Source organism: Branchiostoma belcheri, unplaced genomic scaffold, assembly GCF_001625305.1.
Source record: "Branchiostoma belcheri isolate BF01 breed outbred unplaced genomic scaffold, Haploidv18h27 scaffold18, whole genome shotgun sequence".
Lineage (NCBI taxonomy): Eukaryota > Metazoa > Chordata > Leptocardii > Amphioxiformes > Branchiostomatidae > Branchiostoma > Branchiostoma belcheri.
In genome coordinates, this window is record NW_017803268.1 from 1,933,415 (window position 1) to 1,955,663 (window position 22,249).

General features: G+C 39.9%; 2 protein-coding genes across 2 annotated transcripts in view; one reads left to right on the forward strand and one right to left on the reverse strand.

The window, feature by feature from the left end:
• The window catches only part of LOC109467446 (excitatory amino acid transporter-like), a 41,697-nt gene extending 35,637 nt beyond the window's left edge, over positions 1 to 6,060 (reverse strand). The window contains exon 1 of the mRNA XM_019765430.1: positions 5,855 to 6,060. The gene's annotated coding sequence lies outside the window, so the exon portion shown is untranslated. The remainder of the gene's footprint in view (positions 1 to 5,854) is intronic.
• Positions 6,061 to 11,286: 5,226 nt separating this feature from the next.
• LOC109467440 (BTB/POZ domain-containing protein 10-like) lies at positions 11,287 to 21,602 on the forward strand. Its single transcript, XM_019765421.1, has 10 exons — positions 11,287 to 11,450; positions 14,299 to 14,456; positions 14,983 to 15,157; positions 15,632 to 15,747; positions 16,221 to 16,320; positions 16,769 to 16,889; positions 17,805 to 17,902; positions 18,375 to 18,474; positions 19,424 to 19,588; positions 20,233 to 21,602. The coding sequence occupies exons 2-10, from the start codon at positions 14,356 to 14,358 to the stop codon at positions 20,499 to 20,501; spliced, it is 1,245 nt and encodes a 414-aa protein (XP_019620980.1). The 5' UTR covers positions 11,287 to 11,450; positions 14,299 to 14,355; the 3' UTR covers positions 20,502 to 21,602.
• Positions 21,603 to 22,249: the final 647 nt, after the last annotated feature.

A 22,249-nucleotide genomic window follows, 5' to 3' on the forward strand; every position in this document is an offset into this window, starting at 1 on the left:
CCCCCCCCTCCAACCTCCAACCCCTTCCCAACCAAATATTACCAAGCTCATGCCCGAAGCCAGGGTTCGGAAGACCCGCCCCCCATACATAAGGCTCAAAGGTCCACTTCTTATCTACAGGTCCAAGATTTTTCTTCAAAAGATGGACTGATATGTATCAGCAGCGGGGCTGGAATCGTATACAAAAACTGCATCAATTTGTCATTGAATACAAAGGTTATGTCCGATTAATTTTTCATTTGAAATCCTCTCAAAAACGCAACAAATGCCATTTCAGAAGGGGCAAAATTTTCCAGGGGAGCATGGTCCCTCAGACAGTGGGAAGAACCCCCCATTCAAAACCCTGGCTACGGGCATGAAGCTCTACCAGACTAACTACGCTGGCTATACTAGTATACAGGAGAATATTTGCCAGGGGAGTTTGGCCGCCTTGTAGGTTTGACTGGCCGCTCAAAAAGAAACTACCTCCCCGCGACCGGACTCCCCTGGCCAATTTGACTCTCTTTTTGCCGAATTCTACGATCCGTATTCCCGTAGAAAGGCCTGGTGAAGGCTACATGAAGCTTGCCAAGGTCACGCCACGCTTGACTGGTAAGGGCAAACGGCCTGATCAATTAACGCTCCTCTTCTGCTGTCCGCTTAATCCCCTGAGATTAGTCCCTCTGGATCAGCCGGATTATCAATAATTCACGGCAGGAGATCCGCAGGTGGGATTTACCGTAGGCACGCGCGTCACACATACCTGCAGGTACCTAAATATAACCTGCTTCTTACATATAGATTATGGTTTTTGAATTATGATTTATATATGTGCAGTCGCAGTGTTGTGCAGAGAGAGCTTCAAAAATACAATTCTTGGCGGCAAAACTTACTCTCCAAGCAGAGGTTTGGGTTTTGGGTTATTTTGGCGTGTTTTAGGCTTTTTTATCGGGGTTTCTTTTTTGCACTGGAATTTTTTTCACCCAATCCAACAAAAAATCCAGTGCAAAAAAGAAACCCCAATGAAAAAGCCTAAACCACGCCAAATAACTCAAAACCCAAACCTTGATCTGCTTGAGAGTAGGCAAAACTGGATTTTTGCAATTTTCTGGCAAATCTTGTAGTAAGTTAAATCAAGCCTAACTAATATTGATATACGCGTGAGACAAAATTTGATGTCGCTAACGGAAAACGGTTACTTTTGTATCGCAGGCTGGTTCTACTTATTTATAGGTGGTACCCAAAAATAAGCAGACGCCTCACGTCCTGTTTGTTGCTGTTTCAATTGCTTCAAATATGAAATGATGACAGAAATGTGCTAAGAAATTCCACCATATATATAATATGTTAACATCACAGTCTATAGAACGCAATTTATATATTGGACATATTGACGTTAACGTATCTGATGTAATAATGTTGACTTTAGTCAGATGTGCGGGGTTAAATCGGCTGTGCTATCTAAAGACATTAAACAACACATTCCTATCAATAAGCACACAAAATCTAAATCCATAACCCTATTGAGAAATACCTATGGACAATGTTTTCTTTAAATAGTGACTGTGTTCATTGTTTGATGATATCAATAATGCAAACATTCGTGAGAAAGAACAGGTTTTGAAACTGGGTGGGTAATACTTTTGTTAATATTGATATAAGCAGTAGGAGCTAAAGATATGTCCTTGGACAAGGTTTACAGAACAAATACTTGATTTCACTAGTATAGATTATAGCTATGACTGCAGTGTCATGTCATTACCTTCGCCAAGAAGGTTATGTTTTCAGTAGCGTTTGTCTGTGTGTATGTGTGCGTGTCTGTGTGTGTGTGTGTGTGTGGTTTAGCAAGATAACTAGAGAAGCAGTGAATGGATTGGAATGAAACTTGGTAGGTGGGTAGGTCTTCATGAGACCTAGAAATGATTAGATTTTGGGCCCCCTGGCGGCTTTCCTAGGTACAGCAGCAGAACTTCCGGTTTTGATATCTCGTGATCTGGACATGCTAGACATAAGGCTGTCATTGGGTGGAGAATATGATCAACTGATATAATCCATGCAAATGGGGCTCTTATTTACAAAATCAATGATTAAAATTGTATAATTTGTCAACCACAAGGGTTAACATCATTTGGCGAAGGTATGAGATCGTGGAACTCTTGTTTTTAGTACATTTTGTGAAAGCCTAATTGTAGGTTTCCCATCTCTTATAAAGCAGAATTTACTTTTGTGGTCTAGCCAGTGAAAAAAGGGTCTAAAATTAGTGGCGAAAACTTACTGCTGCTTTCAAACTATTTCTACTTCTAATTGTTTGAGTCGCTAAACTGCATTGCCAAGTCGGAAATGTCTGAAACCAAAGTTCGCAACATGTGTTAACAAATCCCTTCTTAGAACTAGGCATACGTTGTTTGGGAGCACTAATGCTTTGGGAGCATCTGCACGACAGTAAGTTCAAGCACACTGCTGGAACTGATTTAGATGACGAGCCTTTGGGGGGGGGGGCACTACTAGCCTCTACCAGGCACCGCGGATCGCTGAAAAAATGGTATAACTTAGCCAAAATCAAGGGAACAGTATACCAGTGGAGTTAGCCGGCCAGAGAGGGTGCAATATTCGACCATATTGTAAAAATAGTAGAAATTTAAACAATGGAAAAATAGTAGAAATTGGTCAAAATAAAGCGTATAGTATAGCAGGGGAGTTAGCCGGCCAGAGAGGGTGCAATATTCGACCATATTAGAAAAATAGTAGAAATTGGAACATTGGAATAATAGTAGAAATTGGTCAAATTAAAAGGTATAGTATACCAGGGGAGTTAGCCGGCCAGAGAGGGTCCAATCGGGGATTCGACCATTTTGGACCCTCTTTGGCCTGTTAACTTCCCTGGTATACTATTCCCTATTTTCGCAATTTCTACAATTTTCCAGTGATCCGCGGTGCCTGGTAGAGGCTAGAAGACCACTGCTCACAGTTAGACAGTTAGTCAGCAAACGTGCCCTTGATCCTGTAGAATTAACACAGCACACGGGTCGTTACTGTGGCGAATGAGTTAACTCGATTGAGAAGAAAATTCCCGTTTTAACGGGATCAAATCAAGTTAAGTCCCACCGTGTGGCCTTTCTCACGCAACGCGGTCCTTAAAACTCTTGTAGTGTCTGGAGGGCCGATTATCACAGGGCGCCCTGTTGGTCGTTCCGTGACAACATGAATTGAGGAGCAGAGGTTTCCAAAAGAAACCTACAGTGGGGGTCACTGGAAGACAGACGTAGAATATTGTCCAGATTGTGCATGATGTACAAAATGACTAATAAACTGGTGGACGTACCAACCACTAAGTATCTGATACCAGCCCAGAAAAGAACAAGAAACAGTCATGCCTTCAAATATCAAAGTTATCAACCAAGAATTGAGGTGTTCAAAAAACTCATATTTCCCCAGAACTATCGTAGACTGGAACTCGCTGCCACCAAGCACAGTTGGGGCATCATCACTAGAAAGCTTTAAACAACTCCTGCAATTAAATGTGCAAAGATTGAGTCGTTCGGTGTTATATAGCTAGCTGCCGCCGCGCCGCGTACCTGCGAAGCTGGTGTGTACCGGCTATACCGATACAGATACAGAAATGCTTCGGCTTATTTAGACATGTTTGAGGCATTTTTTATCGGGGTTTAGATTTTGTAATGGAATGGTATTTCTTTTTTTTGTACAGCCAAACTTGGTGGCAAATGGATACGGCCTTGCCCATTTGGTACTGTTCTGACAATTTCATACTGTCTTTCAGCCTCCGAAAGATCTACTTGCAATTGGAGATGAAATTTAAGCAGAGTCGTTCCGTGACAACATGAATTGAAGCTACTCTCAAATCAGAGATTTCTAAAGGCTTCGGCTTATTTTTGACATGTTTACGGCATTTTTATCGGGCTTTCGTTTTTGTACTAGGCTGGTATCTTTTTTGTACGCAAGCCAATTTTTGGGTGGCAAATTGTAACTGCCTGGCAAATGGACACTACCTTGTCAATTTGATACTGTTCTGCCGATTCAATGCTGTTTTTTTAGCCTCCAAAAGATCTGCTTGGAGATACGGCAAATCTTGAATCTTAATTTTGACGTTTTTAGGCGTTTTTATCGGGATTTCTTTTTTGTATCTTTTTTGTGCGCTACTCCCCCAAACTTCCGGTGGCACATGGTAACTGCCTGCAGTCTCCAAAAGATCTGCTTGGCCATCTTGACAATGATCTTGAAAGAAAAAAATTATGCAACGATCCCAACGATTTTGGTCGGAACGAACTACAGGAATTCTCTACCATTTTTATGTATGATTGATGTATGATAATCGCACTGCCTGGATTAATTATATCAGATATGACGCAGGACATGTACCTTTCACCTTGACCTCGGCGGACGCCATTTTGTTTGAGGTCAATGTCCTTGCCTCAACATGCGTAGAATGCCCTTGGGCCTCGAGCTCCCCCTGCTTTGCGCATGCCCTTTGTGACCTCTCAGTAAGCCTCGCCATTACAACAACGCCAAGTACATCACAGTAAAGCCTATCTGAACAGGAGTACTCTGTCAGGTCGGCCTGGTAGGGTCAAAGATGTGTTTTTTGACGGTAGAGTACATGTGCAACAAAAGCTTGATAAAAGCCTGTACATGTACTCCTTCATAGTTACGCCCTGCACATCGTAGCTACCTGGAATTCAGCCATCTGGTTCCGGCGTTAGGCAACGCGTTTTGTGGTACAAAGAGGACAGGAGGCCGCCGCCAACCCATCCATCCAAACTTAAGTTGAGCGGAGAGTGTAAAAGAGAGAACATGTTTTCTCAGTTTTGGACCTTTCAATAGTAGCCTTTTAGCCTGGGTACCATCCGGATTTTCGCTCCGCAACGCTTGAAAAAGATTTTTCGAGCGTTCCGGAGCGAAAGTCCGGGCTATTGTAGCCTGGGGCCATCCGTTTTGTAAGGGGGCTCCTTTTTTCACTCGCTAACCCGAAAAAAAGGTACAAAAACGAAGCCCCCCCCCCATGCTATTTCAATAGAGGACATGATTTCGATATTCTAATGCTTGTTGGTAATCTCCAAGCAAAACAGAAATTGTTAGAAGATTGTGCCGTTTTAAGACTGCCCTGCAGTTACAGACTGCAATGCATACGACCCTACCAATAAAATTCAACCCAAAAATCTCAAGAGCAATCTTGATTTGTGTTATATCATTCCAAACATACCCACAACGGCTGGTGCATACTAAAGCTATACGATACTGCATTCATATGTGGAGGTGGTTATTACAGGGCAAACTAATATCAAACCAATTAGACATGTACAACAAGCAATGGCAACCGCAAACATTGGGTTCAAAAGTCACATTTTTCTACAAGGTGCAGTCATGTACAGGTACCGATTGTTTGAACATTTTATTGTCTCTCTCCACACTCAAGAAACATATCACAACACAATCACCAACTTTTCTTCGGTGTTTATAAACTGTCCTGACAGGGACATGTGGGACAAAACTCGTCAGACTTTGTCCTTTCTTGTCTTATTGTTCAAACGGTACTAATGTCAGCATCAGTCGGAAGTTAACATTGACACATGTGCACAAGAGTACCGAAACGACAAAGGCAAATGTCAACTATGTGTCGCAATACCCGAGACCTTTGCCTGCTAGTTGTACTGCTCTTACAAGGTTAGAAATTGCTGCAAGATAATGCCGGAAATTTAAACACAGGTTAAACTCTAGCTAACAAGCAAAATGACCCACGCGAATATAGATTTACAAGCAAACATTTAACCGGACACATTACTTGACCACTCAAACACTCCCAAATCGATTACATGTTTGCCCAGGACTACGAACAGTAAGCAAAACTGTACAGTCCTACCTTGTGTCTCCGCTCGACGACTTGCTACTTAAATCCTGACGGAAAAACTGGTCAAACTGAGCAGTTATGTACAACTGCGACTTGTGACGTTTGTATCAGCACGTCCAGGCGTTAAACATTGACTCGGCAGGACGCGGTGTGTTGGTTGTTCTAGCCGGGCGCGGGAGACGCTTGGCGCCGCTGGGCCGATTAGTCTTTCACCTCAGGTGAGATTGACGGATGGAGTATGCAAATGAGGGATGGAGTATGCAAATGAGGGCAGGTATACATCGTTCGATGGGTCGGTACCATTGACCTAGGGTGTAGTAGGGGTGGTACTTGATTACCTAGCGGACAAGATTTACATTGCATTGGGGCATGGCAGTATGTCCGTTACGTTCAAGTATGGAGCTATAATTCTACCTCCATGGTTCAAGCTTGGGGTCTGTATCTTCTAATCTCCAAGCAGATTCTCTTTGCCTCGCCGGATCTGCTTGGAGATTGTGTATTTTCTGACAGAAACGCAGACGACATTTTCGTCTTCCCAATTAAATTCTACACTGTTTGTGTCAGGCTATATTTGCATAGTACCTATCAAGTCTGTAGTGTAAAACAAAATACATGAGATTGTCTTTAATATGTTTACCCGAAGGAAAACATTTTTTTTGCTACGTTTCCTCTTCTTCTCCAAACAGTGACCTCTGACCTGGTCAATGACCTGAAGCAGAACGTGTCTCACCATGGTAACTAGTGTTAGGTTACATCATGTTGCAGTTTTATAACAGGAGGGATTTAGACTCCTGTCTGACCATATATGTGAATGCGTTTGAGTAAGAATTAACAGAGAAGACCATATGCGAAGGTAAACATTATGCATTTGCTTTGCAAATGTTACCTTTCTAGTTGCCTTCCGTATGAAATATACATAACCGTCAACTGTCAAAGCGCGGGAAAATGCCACAAGCGCAGATAGATGCCATTACATTCTCGTCCCCAGAGGACTGTGATCTGAAGGCCTCGTCCCCAGAGCACTCGGCAGGCCTAATTGCCTTGACTCGAGCGCACAAGAGCTCTTCCCGAATGCACAATCTCTGTGCCTCACTGTTACAGCTATTCTGCCTCGTATGTTTTGTTGCGGTTTTGGGGGTGGTTTAGAATGTCTTAACACCTGACAACAAATGCTTTACATGTATCTATAAACAGTCATGTTTTGAGAGTTTTTACCATTGAACACAGCAATAATTTGACACTAGATATGAAATTCTTACTTCATCAATCCCTATATTCAACATTTCGCTTTATTTCGTGTTTTCAATATAATTCGTAGCGCCCTCCGAACGTTCGAATTCACTCCCTTGGTTCATTATACATTCATAAAAGCCAGCGTTTGCTATGTTTTCCTCATGAAATTTAGATTAAACCTACCCTCCAAGCAGAGGTTGATGGTGGAAGATCGTTTGCTTTTTATATGTGGCCCTTTTTTTCTTTTTTTCTTTCTTTTTTTTTTCTTTTTTTTTTTTGGTCGCAACCACCACCAACGCCCCTGCCTCTAGCACTAGAATCTTCACATCCGAACACACGCCATGTTCCATGTTATTCTGACATTGAATATCTTCAGTCTGTTCCTTGCTTTGAAGCTGTTTTCTCACCTGTGGATAAGGTAACACCATTACAGGTGTGTCATAAATCACTCTACCTGTCCGTATGCATGATCCTTACCGTACCGTTACGCGTTCCCCCGCTTCGAGGTGCCATAAAACAAACCCACGCTGGGTTGTTATAAAACAAACCTACCATAATAAACCAACAGTACCCTAAGGCCAAACCAATTTAATTCCTTGGTTACCGGATTCACCCGCTTCATTTTTTTTTCTGATTTGCAAAAGAAAAAATTCAGAATCAACTGCAAAATGCTCATATTTTGCCCTAAACGGTTGAAAACAGTCCTTTTCTTCCTAATTGTTACAATTATTCAATGCAGTGGTATCATTAAAAGTTCAAAATTCATTGTTTAAATTTTGAACCGGCCTGGTGTGTTAACGTCATGGCTCCTATAGTGCCATTTTGGGCCATAATAGGATGCCTAGGCCTGTTTTTTATATTTTATTTCGCCCGCCCGCTCCATTATTTTTCTAGAAAAATCCGTTAAAGAAATTAAATTGGTGTGGCCTAACAGTACCCTAACACATGATTTAGTACAGGGAGTCCCAATGGGTGTATAAATGAATAAGATGGTGGAAACGCCTGAGGTTAGTTACCGTTATGTGTGTCAGTTTGAAAAATATACGCTTCGTTCCGCGCCCGAACGACCGCCGGGATTAACCTCAATAACCTGACCACAGGGAGGATCATGGGAAGGCTGTGGGGAATGACGGGACGGATCGGGACAAATCATGGCTTAAAAAATGGCGCCATACTTATTCTCCAAGGAGGTTAGAAATCAACTGATTTTGACTTCCTTGTCATTCTCCAATTAACTTTAATAACTTTCTTTTCAATTTTTTTATTACTCCCCGTAAATATTAGCATAATTTTACTTTCATCATTTCTGGTCCAAGGAGCGTGATATGAAAGGCTTGTTTCTATTTTCCAGATATTAGAAACTTTATGTGGAAATAGTAACAAGTTTAATATGGCTTTCGGTTATGTTCGAATGCTGTTGTACACGTGTTTTTGATTACGTATCATATGTACATAAGACCAAGGTTTATGTTGTACCTCATCAGTCTATTGTGTCCAGTTCTGTGAGTGATTGATGGGGAAATGATGGCAACATTTCGTGAGACTTAGAACATTTAACGACAAATCAATGAAGAACGAATTGCGTATAACATGTCTTTTGTTGTCCAAAACACTGAAAACCTTACCATGCCATAAAGCAATCTCCAAGCAGATCCAACGGCACAACAGTAATCATTGGCCAAGAAGTGACCATTAGCCACCGTATGATGTGCTTAGAGATTTTAATAGTCATAAATAAAGTACTCCCAGTACTCGTTTTAGCCAGACATCAATATCAACAAAATAAAGCAATTCTTGTGTGCAGTATAAAGAGAAAACACGTTGTCCAAAGGTTAAGCAAGTCATCAAAAACGAGTAAAGAAAAATGAAAACAAAATAGGCATAGATGTTCAAACAGGGACTGACCCCTGCATTTTCATGACTTGCTTAATCTTTGGACAAGCAAAAGCTTAATTAAGTCAAATTTGTCCCGACCCGAACCGCAAAGAGCAGTTTCTGCTACGGCGTACTCAGGGGTGCCAGAGTACAGTCCAATTTACGGAATACAGTGCAATTTTAATAGTATACAGTGCAATTTTAATAGTAAAATTGCACTGTATACTAATACGATTGTATTGTATTTCGTAAAGTTGCAATTTCACTGTATTGCGTACAATTGCACTGTATATTACTACAATTGTACTGTATTCCGTAAAATTGCACTGTATTCCGTAAAATTGCACTGTATTCCGTAAAATTGCACTGTATTCCGTAAAATTGCACTGTATTCCGTAAAATTGCACTGTATTCCGTAAAATTGCACTGTATATTCTTGCACCCCTGGTACTGAAAAAAACGTCGTGCTGTGAGGCTAAACCCGTCAACACTCCCTTCAGGTACACAAATCCTCCCGCGATCTGCCGGTCTCTGGAGATTATATCTGACTTATTACGCCATCAATCTTTCATAACACTTCGGGTCTTGTGACATCCACCAAATATTGATTTTTGTAGCACAATATTTTCATACGACAGAACTTGTGATATATCTCTGGCTGAGATAGGTAGATAGATAGCGTGGGGAGTCAATAATTAAGTCGTAAAATCACATGTACTGAACTGCGAGGCACGGTACTATAGATCATAAGAATAGAAGGGAAATATGAGGAATAGAACCATTATTTTTTGTTGGTGAGCAGGCGTTCATTTTCTGTTGGTTGTTGCCATCTATGAATGCCCTAACGGAGACCAAAAGATACTGTAACGGTCACAACACATAGTAACACCACAAGCAATCATTTGTTAGTAAAAAAAATGCAGATCCCATGTTTTACGGATATTACAAATTCACCCGAAATATGTTAAAAAATGACGACTAGACGCAGAACATTGAAAAGCCTTACGTTGGAAGCGACGTCTAGCTGTTTTAGCGTATACTGCAAACAGTGGCTGAATACGAGCAAATGTTTTCCTCTCATGATTTACCTTTCATTTGGCGAAGCAAACTGCAGGAATTCGAAACAGGTTGCACAGGTTACTATTTAACGCCTTTTTGTGATAAAGACCGCATTGTTCATTCTATAACGTTAATATATCTAGTTTCTGTTATCAACTAAATTCTCACCTTTTCATAGTCAAAACAGGTTGCTAAAGATTCAAGAAAAGATTTACTCACCGTAAATAAGCAACTGCAAAACTACTTTGCTGCAATAAATACCTTTGCCCAAAATAAAATCACTCTTCGAACAAGAGTTCCACGATCTCATACCTTCGCCAAATGATGTTAACCCTTGCGGGGGACGAATTATACAATTTTTATCATTGATTTTGTAAATAAGAGCCTCATTTGCATGGATTATATCAGTTGATCATATTCTCCATCCAATGACAGCCTTATCATAACAAAAAGGCTATTATAGCACTTCCTCATAAATTATGCAAATCAGGTCAAAATTTGAATAAATTATATTTATTGATGTTCACCTTCACTTAACTTGAATTCCAAATGTGGCAAGTATGAAATTCGGGGTGCAGCAGTTACAACTATGGAATTATAAGAACTTGCCATTAATTATGCAAATTAGGTCCTCATTTACATAATCTATATCCTCAGATGTTTTTCTCGTTCTCAAGTAGATGTCACAAGTGTTTCATAGTTCTATTATCGAACAAAGCAGATTTATAGAATTTCCTCATTAATTATGCAAATTAGCTCCTGATTTGCATAATTGCCATCTGATTATGTCAAGCATCACTTCAACTACCTACATACCAAAAATCACGAGAATACGTCAACCGGTTCTTGAGTTATCGTCCTTCAAATTTTTTTCAACAAATGCTCCTGCAGTTCCAGAACAAGGCGTTAGGGGACCCAAACTCATGTCACTTCTTCCCTACCCCAAGAGCTATCTACCAACCAAAATTCATGACCCTAGCATGTCCAGAACATGAGATATCAAAACCGGAAGTTCAGCTGCAGTACCTAGGAAAGCCGCAAGGGGGCCCAAAATCTAATCATTTCTAGGTCTCATAAAGACCTACCCACCTACCAAGTTTCATTCCAATCCATCCACTGCTTCTCGAGTTATCTTGCTAAACCACACACACACAAACACACCCACACACAGACAAACGCTACTGAAAACATAACCTTCTTGGCGAAGGTAAATATGAATTTTTGTTTTGATTGAGAAAAACTTCGGTCTGGTCACCCCCACCGAGGAATGGAATCACCTGGCGTCCCATCATGCTTGTGCAACAACGACAGGACAAGATGGCGGACGTGATTTCGTGAATTTTCGACCTCTCTTACAGTCGATAACTTTACTTTCCTGACAAAAATTCCACATGTATCCCCCGATCCGTACCATCTAAAGCTTCCCGAGAACATACAGAAGGTAATTTGAGCAACATTTTAAGTATACAAGCTGTTTGGACGGTAGTTTTACCTTAGTTTTTGTGAACGTTTTCATGGAGATCGAAAACGCAGTTCAGAAATTTTGATGCTTTAACTTGCGTCATTTTTGACGATGAAAATTGATAGATACTGTCAGAAATCGTCTGAACCAGTTGTGTGTGTCAGTAGCATGAGAAATTCCGCTTTATTAGTCGCGTTTTGTCGTGTGAAATTCGGTAAAACATTGTGCACACAAAGTTAGAAACACGAAGTAATTGACGAAGTACTAGCAGTATATATATATATGTACTGTAACGTTCCAGAATTTCTCCCAAAAAAATTGCGCACTATGTGTCCTCACTATATTTGGTCACAGTTGCTGCAGCTCAATGTGCTGTATCGTTGTGTTTATAGATAAACAGGGATACCAGAAAAGTCTACCTTTTTCGTGAAGAGTTAATCAAAGTAGCTTTACCAGATTATTTTGCTGTTGTTGTTGTTTCAATTCGTTGTTGTTGTTGTTGTGCTTCTTGTTGTTATGCTTCCTCAACCGCAACTGTATTGATGATTTGTTGTGAAAGGTATTCCAACACAAGTTTGTATCTTTGTGAGGGGTGAAGACTTTCAAGCCAGAACCAAATTCACTTTTTCTCAAATCAAAATTTGCAAAATAGAAAATTTGTGAACTAGAGTCAATTCCGCGTCACCGAGTGGGTTGTTATTGTCATTATTTAGAAATGTTTTGAATTCTTTGTAATTGTTTGTCTAAGAAATTTCATAATTTGGAAATATTTTGAACATCTTGTCAATATTCTAAATAATTCCCTGGTTTTCTAAAACGTTTGAAATATCCCTGATGTGGATTATGACATTTCCAATAGTTTCTAAATATTTCTAACAGCACTCTACCATTTTTTACCATTATTTCGAATTATTTCTAACATTTTGTAAATAGGTCAGTGGGATGGGAAGGAAGTAATTCACACATCCCTGTGAAGTACAGGGTAGACTGCCTGGGTGTCAGGCATTGATGCCTTACAACAAAAGAGCCACCAGTGACCAGCAGTGAAACCTAAAAATATACAGAAGAATACAGAAGAGTAGGATTAGCACCTACTTTTATGGGGGCAATTACCCACATCTACCATTTTTCATTTGTTTGAAATAGTTCTAAATATTTCGAATAGTGAAAGAAACAAATGGGTAGTTCAAATTTATTCTAAATAAAGAGATCTTTGTACAGTCACTTTCAAAATGTTTCAGAAATATATAAATGAATTCAAATATATTCAAATTTTCATTTTCAAATTTTTGAAAAATTTAGAACTTTTGTTACTAGGGTATTCTTTTCTTCTAAATAATTCAAACGTATTAGAAACATGGAGAAAAAACCCACTCGGTGACGTGGAATCGACTCTACCCACAACAGAAAGACATAACGTTTGATTAAAAACAGTTAGTACCAGTGCACATGCACCTTTTTTGCCTAAATTAAGTCATTGTGTGCCTCATTGACTTGCTGTGAACAATACATGTATCTTTGATATCACTTTTTTTTATGGGAGGTGTTAATATTATAATAATTTGTTGCTGTTAGTGTTAGATATGTGGCAAGGATGTTTGTCTTGGAGTTAAGTCTTAACAAAACTTGTTGTCTCAACTAGCCGTGGCGACTATTGATTCGGGCTTACATTGCATTACCCTCAGCAATAGTCGTGGAAAGATCCATTGGCAGAACTGCACATTTCCCGTTGGCTGCTCGATGCTCCGTTTTTGACCCGGTTTTTTGCTGTCCCGAGCTTCCCTACAATATAACTCCACAATTGGCCGGGTTGCCGATGTTTAGATCAGCCTAAATATTCCACAGCGCGACAGAAAAGTAGTAAAATAGCTAGTCGGCACAAGCTGGCGCCATCTTGGATATAGTCGGGAATGTCCGCTACCGCCGTCGGGAACGCTCGGTAGCGTCACGATTACCGAAGCCCGACCGAAAGCTCTCCGATTATAACCGGAAAGGCTACCGAGCGTTCCCGACGGCGGTAGCGGACATTCCCGACTATATCCAAGATGGCGCCAGCTTGTGCCGACTAGCTATTTTACTACTTTTCTGTCGCGCTGTGGAATATTTAAGCTGATCTAAACATCGGCAACCCGGCCAATTGTGGAGTTATATTGTGGGGAAGCTCGGGACAGCAAAAAACCGGGTCAAAAACGGAGCATCGAGCAGCCAACGGGAAATGTGCAGTTCTGCCAATGGATCTTTCCACGACTATTGCTGAGGGTAATGCAATGTAAGCCCGAATCAATAGTCGCCACGGCTATTGTCTCAACCAGTTCTTTTCATTTCCCTTATCTGATTAGTTGTGTACGTAAGGATCTAATCAATAATAAAATCAACTTTTGTGATCACCAAACATTTTTATCTGGCTTGTGTAATACCCTAAGATCATTTGTTGTAATGTTTGATTTTTATTCTTATTAGCTGATTCACTGCTATGATGCACCTGCTGTACAGTACGCTTAAAAATTTGTAATGTACAGGCATGCACCTACTATAGAAGAGTATCAGCAAAGGTTCAACTACTAGTACATGTTTCATGCAAATTTTGTTTTGTGTTGAGCTTAGCACTTTAGATTTTCAGTAGGTAGTGGCCTTTTAAAAGTTTTATACATGTATGTATTGAGGTATTGTTAGTTTGCTGTATGCTTGAATGCAAGAAGCAGCCATCAATTTCAATATGCCTCGTTACAATGATGTACATTAGTTAATTTAGTAGTCATGAAAGAAAGCATTTGCCATCGCAGTATTACTGACGTCTTTGTGTTTTGTTTTTTCTCCTGCCTTGCAGTGCATGGCCACAGCGCTCTAACCCCAGCCGCTAACCGTGACCATCCCCGCGCTTGGGATGGCCAGACGCACTAATCCCAACCGCCAATACGACAGCTGCAGCAGCGATTCTGATTTTTCGGACTGTGAAGAGAGACAAAAGAAAGTTTGTGGTAACAGGTGAGGACTTGGATGTGTGCCCAGTGTGCTGTTACCCCACTCCTGCATGGTGTTCTAGTACTGTATGGAACACATGCATGCTGAACAGAGCCATTGCCTTTCAAATACAAATGTAGATCATCATTTGCATCCCTTTATTGTGAAGTTGATGTGATCACTAAGTAGAGTTATATTTTAGATGTTAATGAAAATGTTTTTGATACACATGTACTAACAAGTAACATGTACAAATTATTTCCATTGTAGATGTAAGGTTTTATTCCTGTACCTAAGAAACCATTGTTGTCTTATTAATTGTAATATATATTGTAGTGCATCTTATGCGTTTGTAAAAGATAAAAAAGAGTTTTTATTGATGTCTAGCGTTAAGTCACAAATCAACTTGTTAGAACTTGTAAGTAAGTGTAACTCTATTTTGACATTAATTTTTCCAAGGTTTCTTTGTGGACATTAACAGAAAGTGGAGTCTAAACTCTAAAGCATGTGTGCAGTATCTAACTCTATCACATGCAATATTTGTCCCCAGACTGTACAGTTCCCCTCGGCCTAAGATCAACATGAACTCCAAGCTGGGTAAGGTGGCTGTCGGGGACCCGTCCAACCCTCGCAACTGTCAGCCGCCATCTTGCCTGAAGAACGCCGTGGCCCACGCCGCCCAGAACGCCGCGGCCGCCTCGGGTGGAACGGTCGCTAGAAACCAGGTTAGTTATACGGTTTCATGTAAACCTGAGTGAAATAATCAAATGAAAATTGAAAATCTGTGTTGGTAGAATTCATAGTTGCAAAGTTTAAGCTTAGTTCCAACACAAAAGAGAACTCACCATAAATTTTCGGTCTAGCTCATCATACATCTGATGAAGGTTGATGAAAGTCAAAGTATAATGCTGATACTAGTGATAGTGTTCAAAGCTTTGCTACTGCTGGTATTTTTAGCCAAGCTCATTGTGTAACTCCTACTCTTCAGTTCTGATTATATGTGTTTGGTTTCCTACTTGCAGATACATGTATTTGACAATTTTCAGGCAAAAACCTGAAGCTCTCCTATTTATAGATGTTTGATTATGTTCATACCATCATATTAGAATGAATGAATTTTTGGAACTTACCAGTGTATGCCAACATCTCTGTATGATTACTATCAACTTTTTTAACATGACATGAATTTTGTTCTGCAGCAGTCAGTGGTCTACACAACAAAGGGTTCTGAGAAGATCACCTTGGTTGTCGACCAGACCAGATTCGTGGTGGATTCCAACCTGTTTGCCAGCCACCCTGAAACCATGCTGGGCAGGTTTGTTTGTTTGTTTGTTTGTTTGTTTGTTCTATAGTCTATAGCTGCATGTATGTAGATGTATGCAAGGGGCATACAATGTATGTGTAAACATATAGTCAGTGTACATTTTATGTTTACCAAAGGAAAACATATTAATAGTATTTTTGCTCAGTATCCTCTTCTTCAAACACATAAGGTCAATCAATGACCAGGACCAGATGTCTGTAACCATGGTAACCAGTGTTGGGTTACATAATGTTGTGCCAGGCAGAACTGAGTTCAAAAGAGACTGTATGGTCACCATATATATGACTGTTTGAGTAAGAATAAACAAAGCAGTAGTTTGTTAAGCTGGACCATGTGAAGGTAAACATGATGCATTTGCTTTGCAAATGTTACCTTTCTAGTCATTTTATGGGTTTCATTGATATCATCCTAGACAAACCTATATTATTGTTGGTGAAGTTTACCTGTGTGCACTTGTTTCCTAGGATGTTTGGTACCAGGGAGAATGACTTGGTCCGTCCGAATGACAAGGGAGAGTATGAGGTTGCAGATGGAATGTCAGCTAGTGTCTTCAGAGCCATCCTGGTAGGTTTGCAACTTTGTTAATGTATTTCTTCTCTTCGTCTTGTAATACAAGTAATCTTGTATCTTTTTTTATTATGTACATGTAGATATGAGTATTATGTTACCAGCATAATATTTCCCTTTTGCACATAGAGTATTGTAATGTACATTTTTTCATTATGGTACAGGAAAACCCTGAAAAATTTTTGATGCCTACATCTTACAAATACAGTAGTTTTCTTTTAGCTGGTATAGCATTATAAAATGCTCTATGTGCCTGCCAAAAAATTAGACAACATTTCTTGTAAGGTTACAGACAAGGGATATCTTTATCTATAAAGATTGTTACAATCTATGGCAGAAATTCTTGCAAATTTTTGTACCTTCAACCGTAACCACCATACAAAAACATACATTTCAGGACTTTTTAAATGACTTTTATTTCAATGGTCTTGTTTTCTCCTTGCAGGATTACTACAAGTATGGACAGATCCGCTGCCCCCCTGATGTGTCTATCCAGGAGTTACGGGAGGCCTGTGATTACCTCCTGGTGCCGTTTGACTGTGACACCATCAAATGTGTCAACCTACGTAAGTACAGTCAAACTTGCCCAAGACCCAGAGGACTGAAGAAAAGTGGTCACCTTGGACAGGTGGTCTCCTTGAAGAGGGTCATGACTAGTGCTGCGTATCGGTTCACTGGACTTGGATCCGGACTTGTAAGAATGTTTAGGTTCAAGTCCAAAAAAACATAAAAGTCAAGAACCGAGTCCGGACTTATTACCATAAAAGACCATTTCACATACCCCTTTTCTTTCCAAACCACTTAAAACCTTCCGTAGATTGCAAAATCTTTGCTGCAAAATAAAGAAAACATTGCCATTGGGCATCGTCAAGTACTGGCCTCTATGTTATATGGCCAAAGTTTCACCCAGACAACATTGCAAGGTTGCCAACACGCAATTTTGTATATGTCATGGGTTTAGGTCCGGACTTCCGAGTCCGGAACTGAACCTAAACCTCTGGACTTGAATCCAGACCTGAACCTAAATGTGGGTTTAGGTATGCATCACTACTCCTTGGACAGGTGGTCTCCTTGAAGAGGGTCGCTTCACAACATGACTGAGACATAAATGGTTTCCAAGTCGAGTTTTAATGTCAAATGCTGTAAACATCTTCAGTTCTGTGGTGAATGCATGTGGGGAGGGTGGCACATGGAACAATTTACATCAAACAAAACATTGTCCACCAGTAAAGGCAAACTGGCTGGTTTCTCTCATGTGGAATTTAGGAAGGCTCACAGCTACTACATTCTTTGCTGAGTGTGAACATGTCTTACCATATGTGTCAAGGTCTTGTTCTTTGGGTATATAGAATACAGTCAGTGTACTTGGAAACGTTATTCAAGTTGTTGTTTTTCATCATAGAATACATCTATGGCCAGCCTGTCACATGTTATCATGATGTGGAAATAGTTTGATTGACACTTGTGTTTGTGTTATGTAGGGGGCCTTCTCCATGAGTTGTCCAATGACGGTGCCCGTGAACAGTTTGTGATGTTCCTAGAAGAGCTCATCATGCCCATCATGGTGCAGTGTGCTCAGGTAAGGACACCAGAACTCTGTCTATACATTGTCAAGTATGTTATGTGTGTTGGTAGTTACATATTTTAAGTTAAAACAATGTCCAACACAAAGAATAGTTCTCACCATGTCTATACATTGTCAAGTATACCATCATGAAAGTTCATCTGTGTTGGTAGTTACATGTTTAAAATTAAATCTTAGTTCAACACAAAGAATAGTTCTCACCTAGAGCTTTCCACCAGTCACTCTGGTCTTCCTCAGTGGTCTAGTGACTGGTCGAAAGCTCTAGGTGAGAACCCTCCTTTTGTTGGAATAAAAGTTTTTAGCCTATAACATTCTCACATATACAAAAGAAACACAGCTTTTTTATACATGAGAAACCTTAAGTGCTTTTTAAAGATCTTGAGAAGAGATGTTGTTGTTGTTTGCTTGGTGTGTTCTGAATGTTGATGTTTGTTTATGTGTTTGTTTGTTTGTTTGTTGTCCACAGAAAGGAGACCGTGAGTGCCACATCGTAGTCCTGACAGATGATGATGTAGTGGACTGGGACCAGGAGTACCCACCACAGATGGGGGAGGAGTATTCACAAAGTAAGCTAAATTTAAAAGCTATGGGCTTGAATCTAGCTGTCCTACCAGTTATGTTTGAGGGATAGCAAAGGCCTGTTCTGGCACATTGATCAGGATTTTTCTTGTGGGCCAAAGAATTTGTTAAAACGTCGATGAAGGTTAGACATCCAGGTAATACGATATGCCAAAAAACAGTTACTCAAGCAACTGGATATGATTTGGGGGGCTACGGGTCGATCTTTCCGGCACTTGGGATTTGGCACTCCCAGCTCCGAGAACAGACAACACTTAAGCTCCTGTCCTGTATAACAGGAGCTTTCAGACTAATTTGCATCATCTTGTCTTGACTTGTCTGACTTTTGTTCCTTTTTCGACTTCCAAAAATTTGTCTTCACTTTATTTGCATATCAATCAACAGGTTGTGTATATAAACCTGCTTTCCCCTCCTGTCTCTCAGTCACTGACGAAAGCTAGTGGATACTAGCTGAAACGTCTGACGTTTTCAAAATCATATCCAGTTGCTTAAGTAACTGTTTTTTGGCAATTTGTTAAAACGTCTCAAAGAACTTGAGTCATTTTGTTGTGTATTAAAATGCACTTGTGTAACAGTATATTTCATAGAAAAAAAAGAAGTAGTCCTTTGAGGGAATGGGCTATTAATCCACTGTGTCTAGGATACAATATTGGAAGGCAGAGCCCATCCCTCTCCTTCCACTGACCAAGGCCAGTTTCCCATTTTACACCTGGGTGGAGTGAAGAAAGTCGTGTAAAGTGCCTGTCCCAAGGACGCAACATCAAGCCAAGAAGGCTGGGAATAAAACCCACAACCTCTCAATCTCATGTCCTCTAGCCTAGGTCCTTGGCCTTTGGACACCACACAAATTTCTTGTATTGACTCCAAATGATTGGGAGATCTTTGTGAAGTGTTGAGTTTTCATCATGGTTGAAACTAAACTGTTTTGTTTTTCAGTAATCTACAGCACAGCAATGTACAGATTCTTCAAGTATATAGAGAACCGAGATGTGGCCAAGGCAGTGCTGAAGGAAAGAGGACTGAAAAAGATCAGACTAGGCATCGAGGGCTACCCAACATACAAGGAGAAAATCAAGAAAAGACCAGGGAGCAAGCCTGAAGGTTAAAACTGCATACCTAAATAAATTTCTGCATACCTAAATAAATTTTTGCACGACTCCACTAAAGATGAATACATGTAGATAACCTGTAGTAAAGTGGTCGAGTTTAGTAGTTCTTTTTGATTCAAAGCATTTATTTAAGATCCCTATTGAAGAAATTTATTCTTGTTGGCAAATAAGGAAAAATTGCCTGTAAAATGTGTGAGATATACTCGATAAAGGTTAGATATCCAGGTAATAAGATGCATGTACCAAAGTAAGAAGGTTGACTAAAGATCTCTTTCAATCACTGAAGAAAGGTAATGGATGCTACTTGAAACATCAGACCGTTTTTGGAAACTATTCAGTTGCATAAGTAACTGTTACTTTGATATGTACTCGTATTTCCCCAGAACTATCCTAGACTGGAACTCGTTGCCACCAAGCACAGTTGGGGCATCATCGCTAGAAAGCTTTAAACAACTCCTGCAATCAAATGTGCAAAGATTAAGTGTAACAAGTCACTCTGTGTGATATAGCTAGCTGCCGCCGTGCCGTGTGCCTGCGAAGCTGGTGTGTTACGCCGAAGGACAGTTATACCGGCTATACCGATACAGATACAGATGTACACAAACTGATTTTGATTTTATTCCCTTCAATCCACAGTGATTTACAACTACGTTCAGCGTCCCTTCATTCGCATGTCGTGGGAAAAAGAAGAGAACAAGAGCCGCCATGTTGACTTCCAGTGCGTCAAGAGCAAGTCCATCACGAACCTCGCTGCAGCGGCGGCCGATACGCCCGCAGACCAGGCTATCGTGCAGCAGAACGCTCCCGCGCCCGAAGAGGAACCAGAGGGTGCGGTGGGGGGTTCCCCTCCTCCCATGCCACTTAGTGTAGAGCCATATCCAACTGTGCAGTTACCCATCGAATGAGCCTCATCTCTCAACACTTTTCATCTAGAAAGACACTAGAATTTGGAAAGATCTAACAAAACATTAAACCTCTCTGTAACTATATGAGTTTGAGGTGTACAATCAACTAATCGAACTAGATCTTCCAAAATCTCATTGTCTTTCTGCATCTAAAGTGGTTAAAAGATATCCAATTCTTAAAGGTTGCCTTGGCACAATTTTGCCACCCGTAATTGAGTGAATTACTGACGTTTCTGCTAACTTTTTTGCTGGACAAAGACGAACTAAAAGAAAATGAAGGAACGCCATACCCAAGTGTTGACCAACTTGGCAACTGTTTTGGTGTTTCTTCAATCGAGCCTTTTGTCTTGCCTTTGAGTTTGGAGTACTGTAGTATTTATCCTGACAGACCACTGCAAGTATGTTTTTGTCAATCTCTCTGGCTAATATATTGCTATAACATGACAATTAACCAGACTGAACTATTGCAAGTCTACTGGAGCGCAAAGGACAATGCAAAGAACTTTAGTGCTGTATGAACAAATTATCTGCATCCATACAAATCTTAATTGTGTTATATATGTTTTCAAATACGGCTCTGTTGAATTATGATAAGCATTTTGACTGCATTGTTACTTGATGTAATGTTTATATCTGATGTAAGTTTTTTCTGTGGTTTATTATAATAATGTTTCATTACCTTATTTACATTAGTTGTTTTCGAAAGTCATATGCAAAGATATTCTCATTTTTTATATGAGTTACACAAAGGTTCTAAAGAAGACACTTGAAAATGCATTGCTTTCAACTGCTTAACAATTAAGCCTTAATTAAAATGATCAAGAATTGTTGCTCTTTGTGATGAAGTATTTTATGTTGACGTTATTTGTCACAAATAATAGTACATAATAGTTGTAATCTTCACAGTGCTGTTGGCAAAGATGTCCTCTGTGTATCATAGAAAAGTTTTTACCAACTTTGTGAACAAACATGTTAAAGAACATGCAATAATATGTTAACTATGGCATAAAGATCTATCTAGTCTTGTCAGGTTAGGGTTGTATCTTGTTGATATCTGCTAGTTTTCCAATATGAGCTATTCTAAAATTTGTTACTTTTGTAAAAAAAAAATCCATAACTGCAATTACATAAACAGTAGATACACAAAAGGCACTTGATAGAAATATGTTGACTGTATGGGTGTCAGTACATGTACAATGTATATGCAAAGATTATACCATTTTGCTCACAACACATAAATACTTAGCAAATTTTCTTTGAAAGCAAGATTTTTGAAATGATAGTAAACACATATTGATAGAAGCGTATACTTGTCAGAGATGGGACATTTTAGTAATGTTTTGTTTCTTATATTGCCAGCATATGAAAACATAGCATATGATGTTCCAAGCTCATCATAAGAAAGCACAATAGAGAGCCATTCAAGTTAGTATATTTATTGTAGAGAATCTTTTTTGAAACTGCAGAATTTGGCACACTAGTGTTCTGCAAGGTTTGCCAAGTGTAGAGTATTTTGTTATAAAGGTATTATAATGCAGTACCAAATGTGGGGTATTCTGTTTCACTTAGGTTCATGTTTGTAAAGGGCTGTTTCTGAGAGAGAACCAAAGCTCTGAGCATTGTCTAATAAATTGTATTTGCTTTATTATATGCTTGCTTGTGGTTTGTTCTGTTGATTTCACAGCATATAGGGTACCAGATGTGGCCAGATTAAAACATTGGCCAGATTAAAATGAGAATCTGGAAAG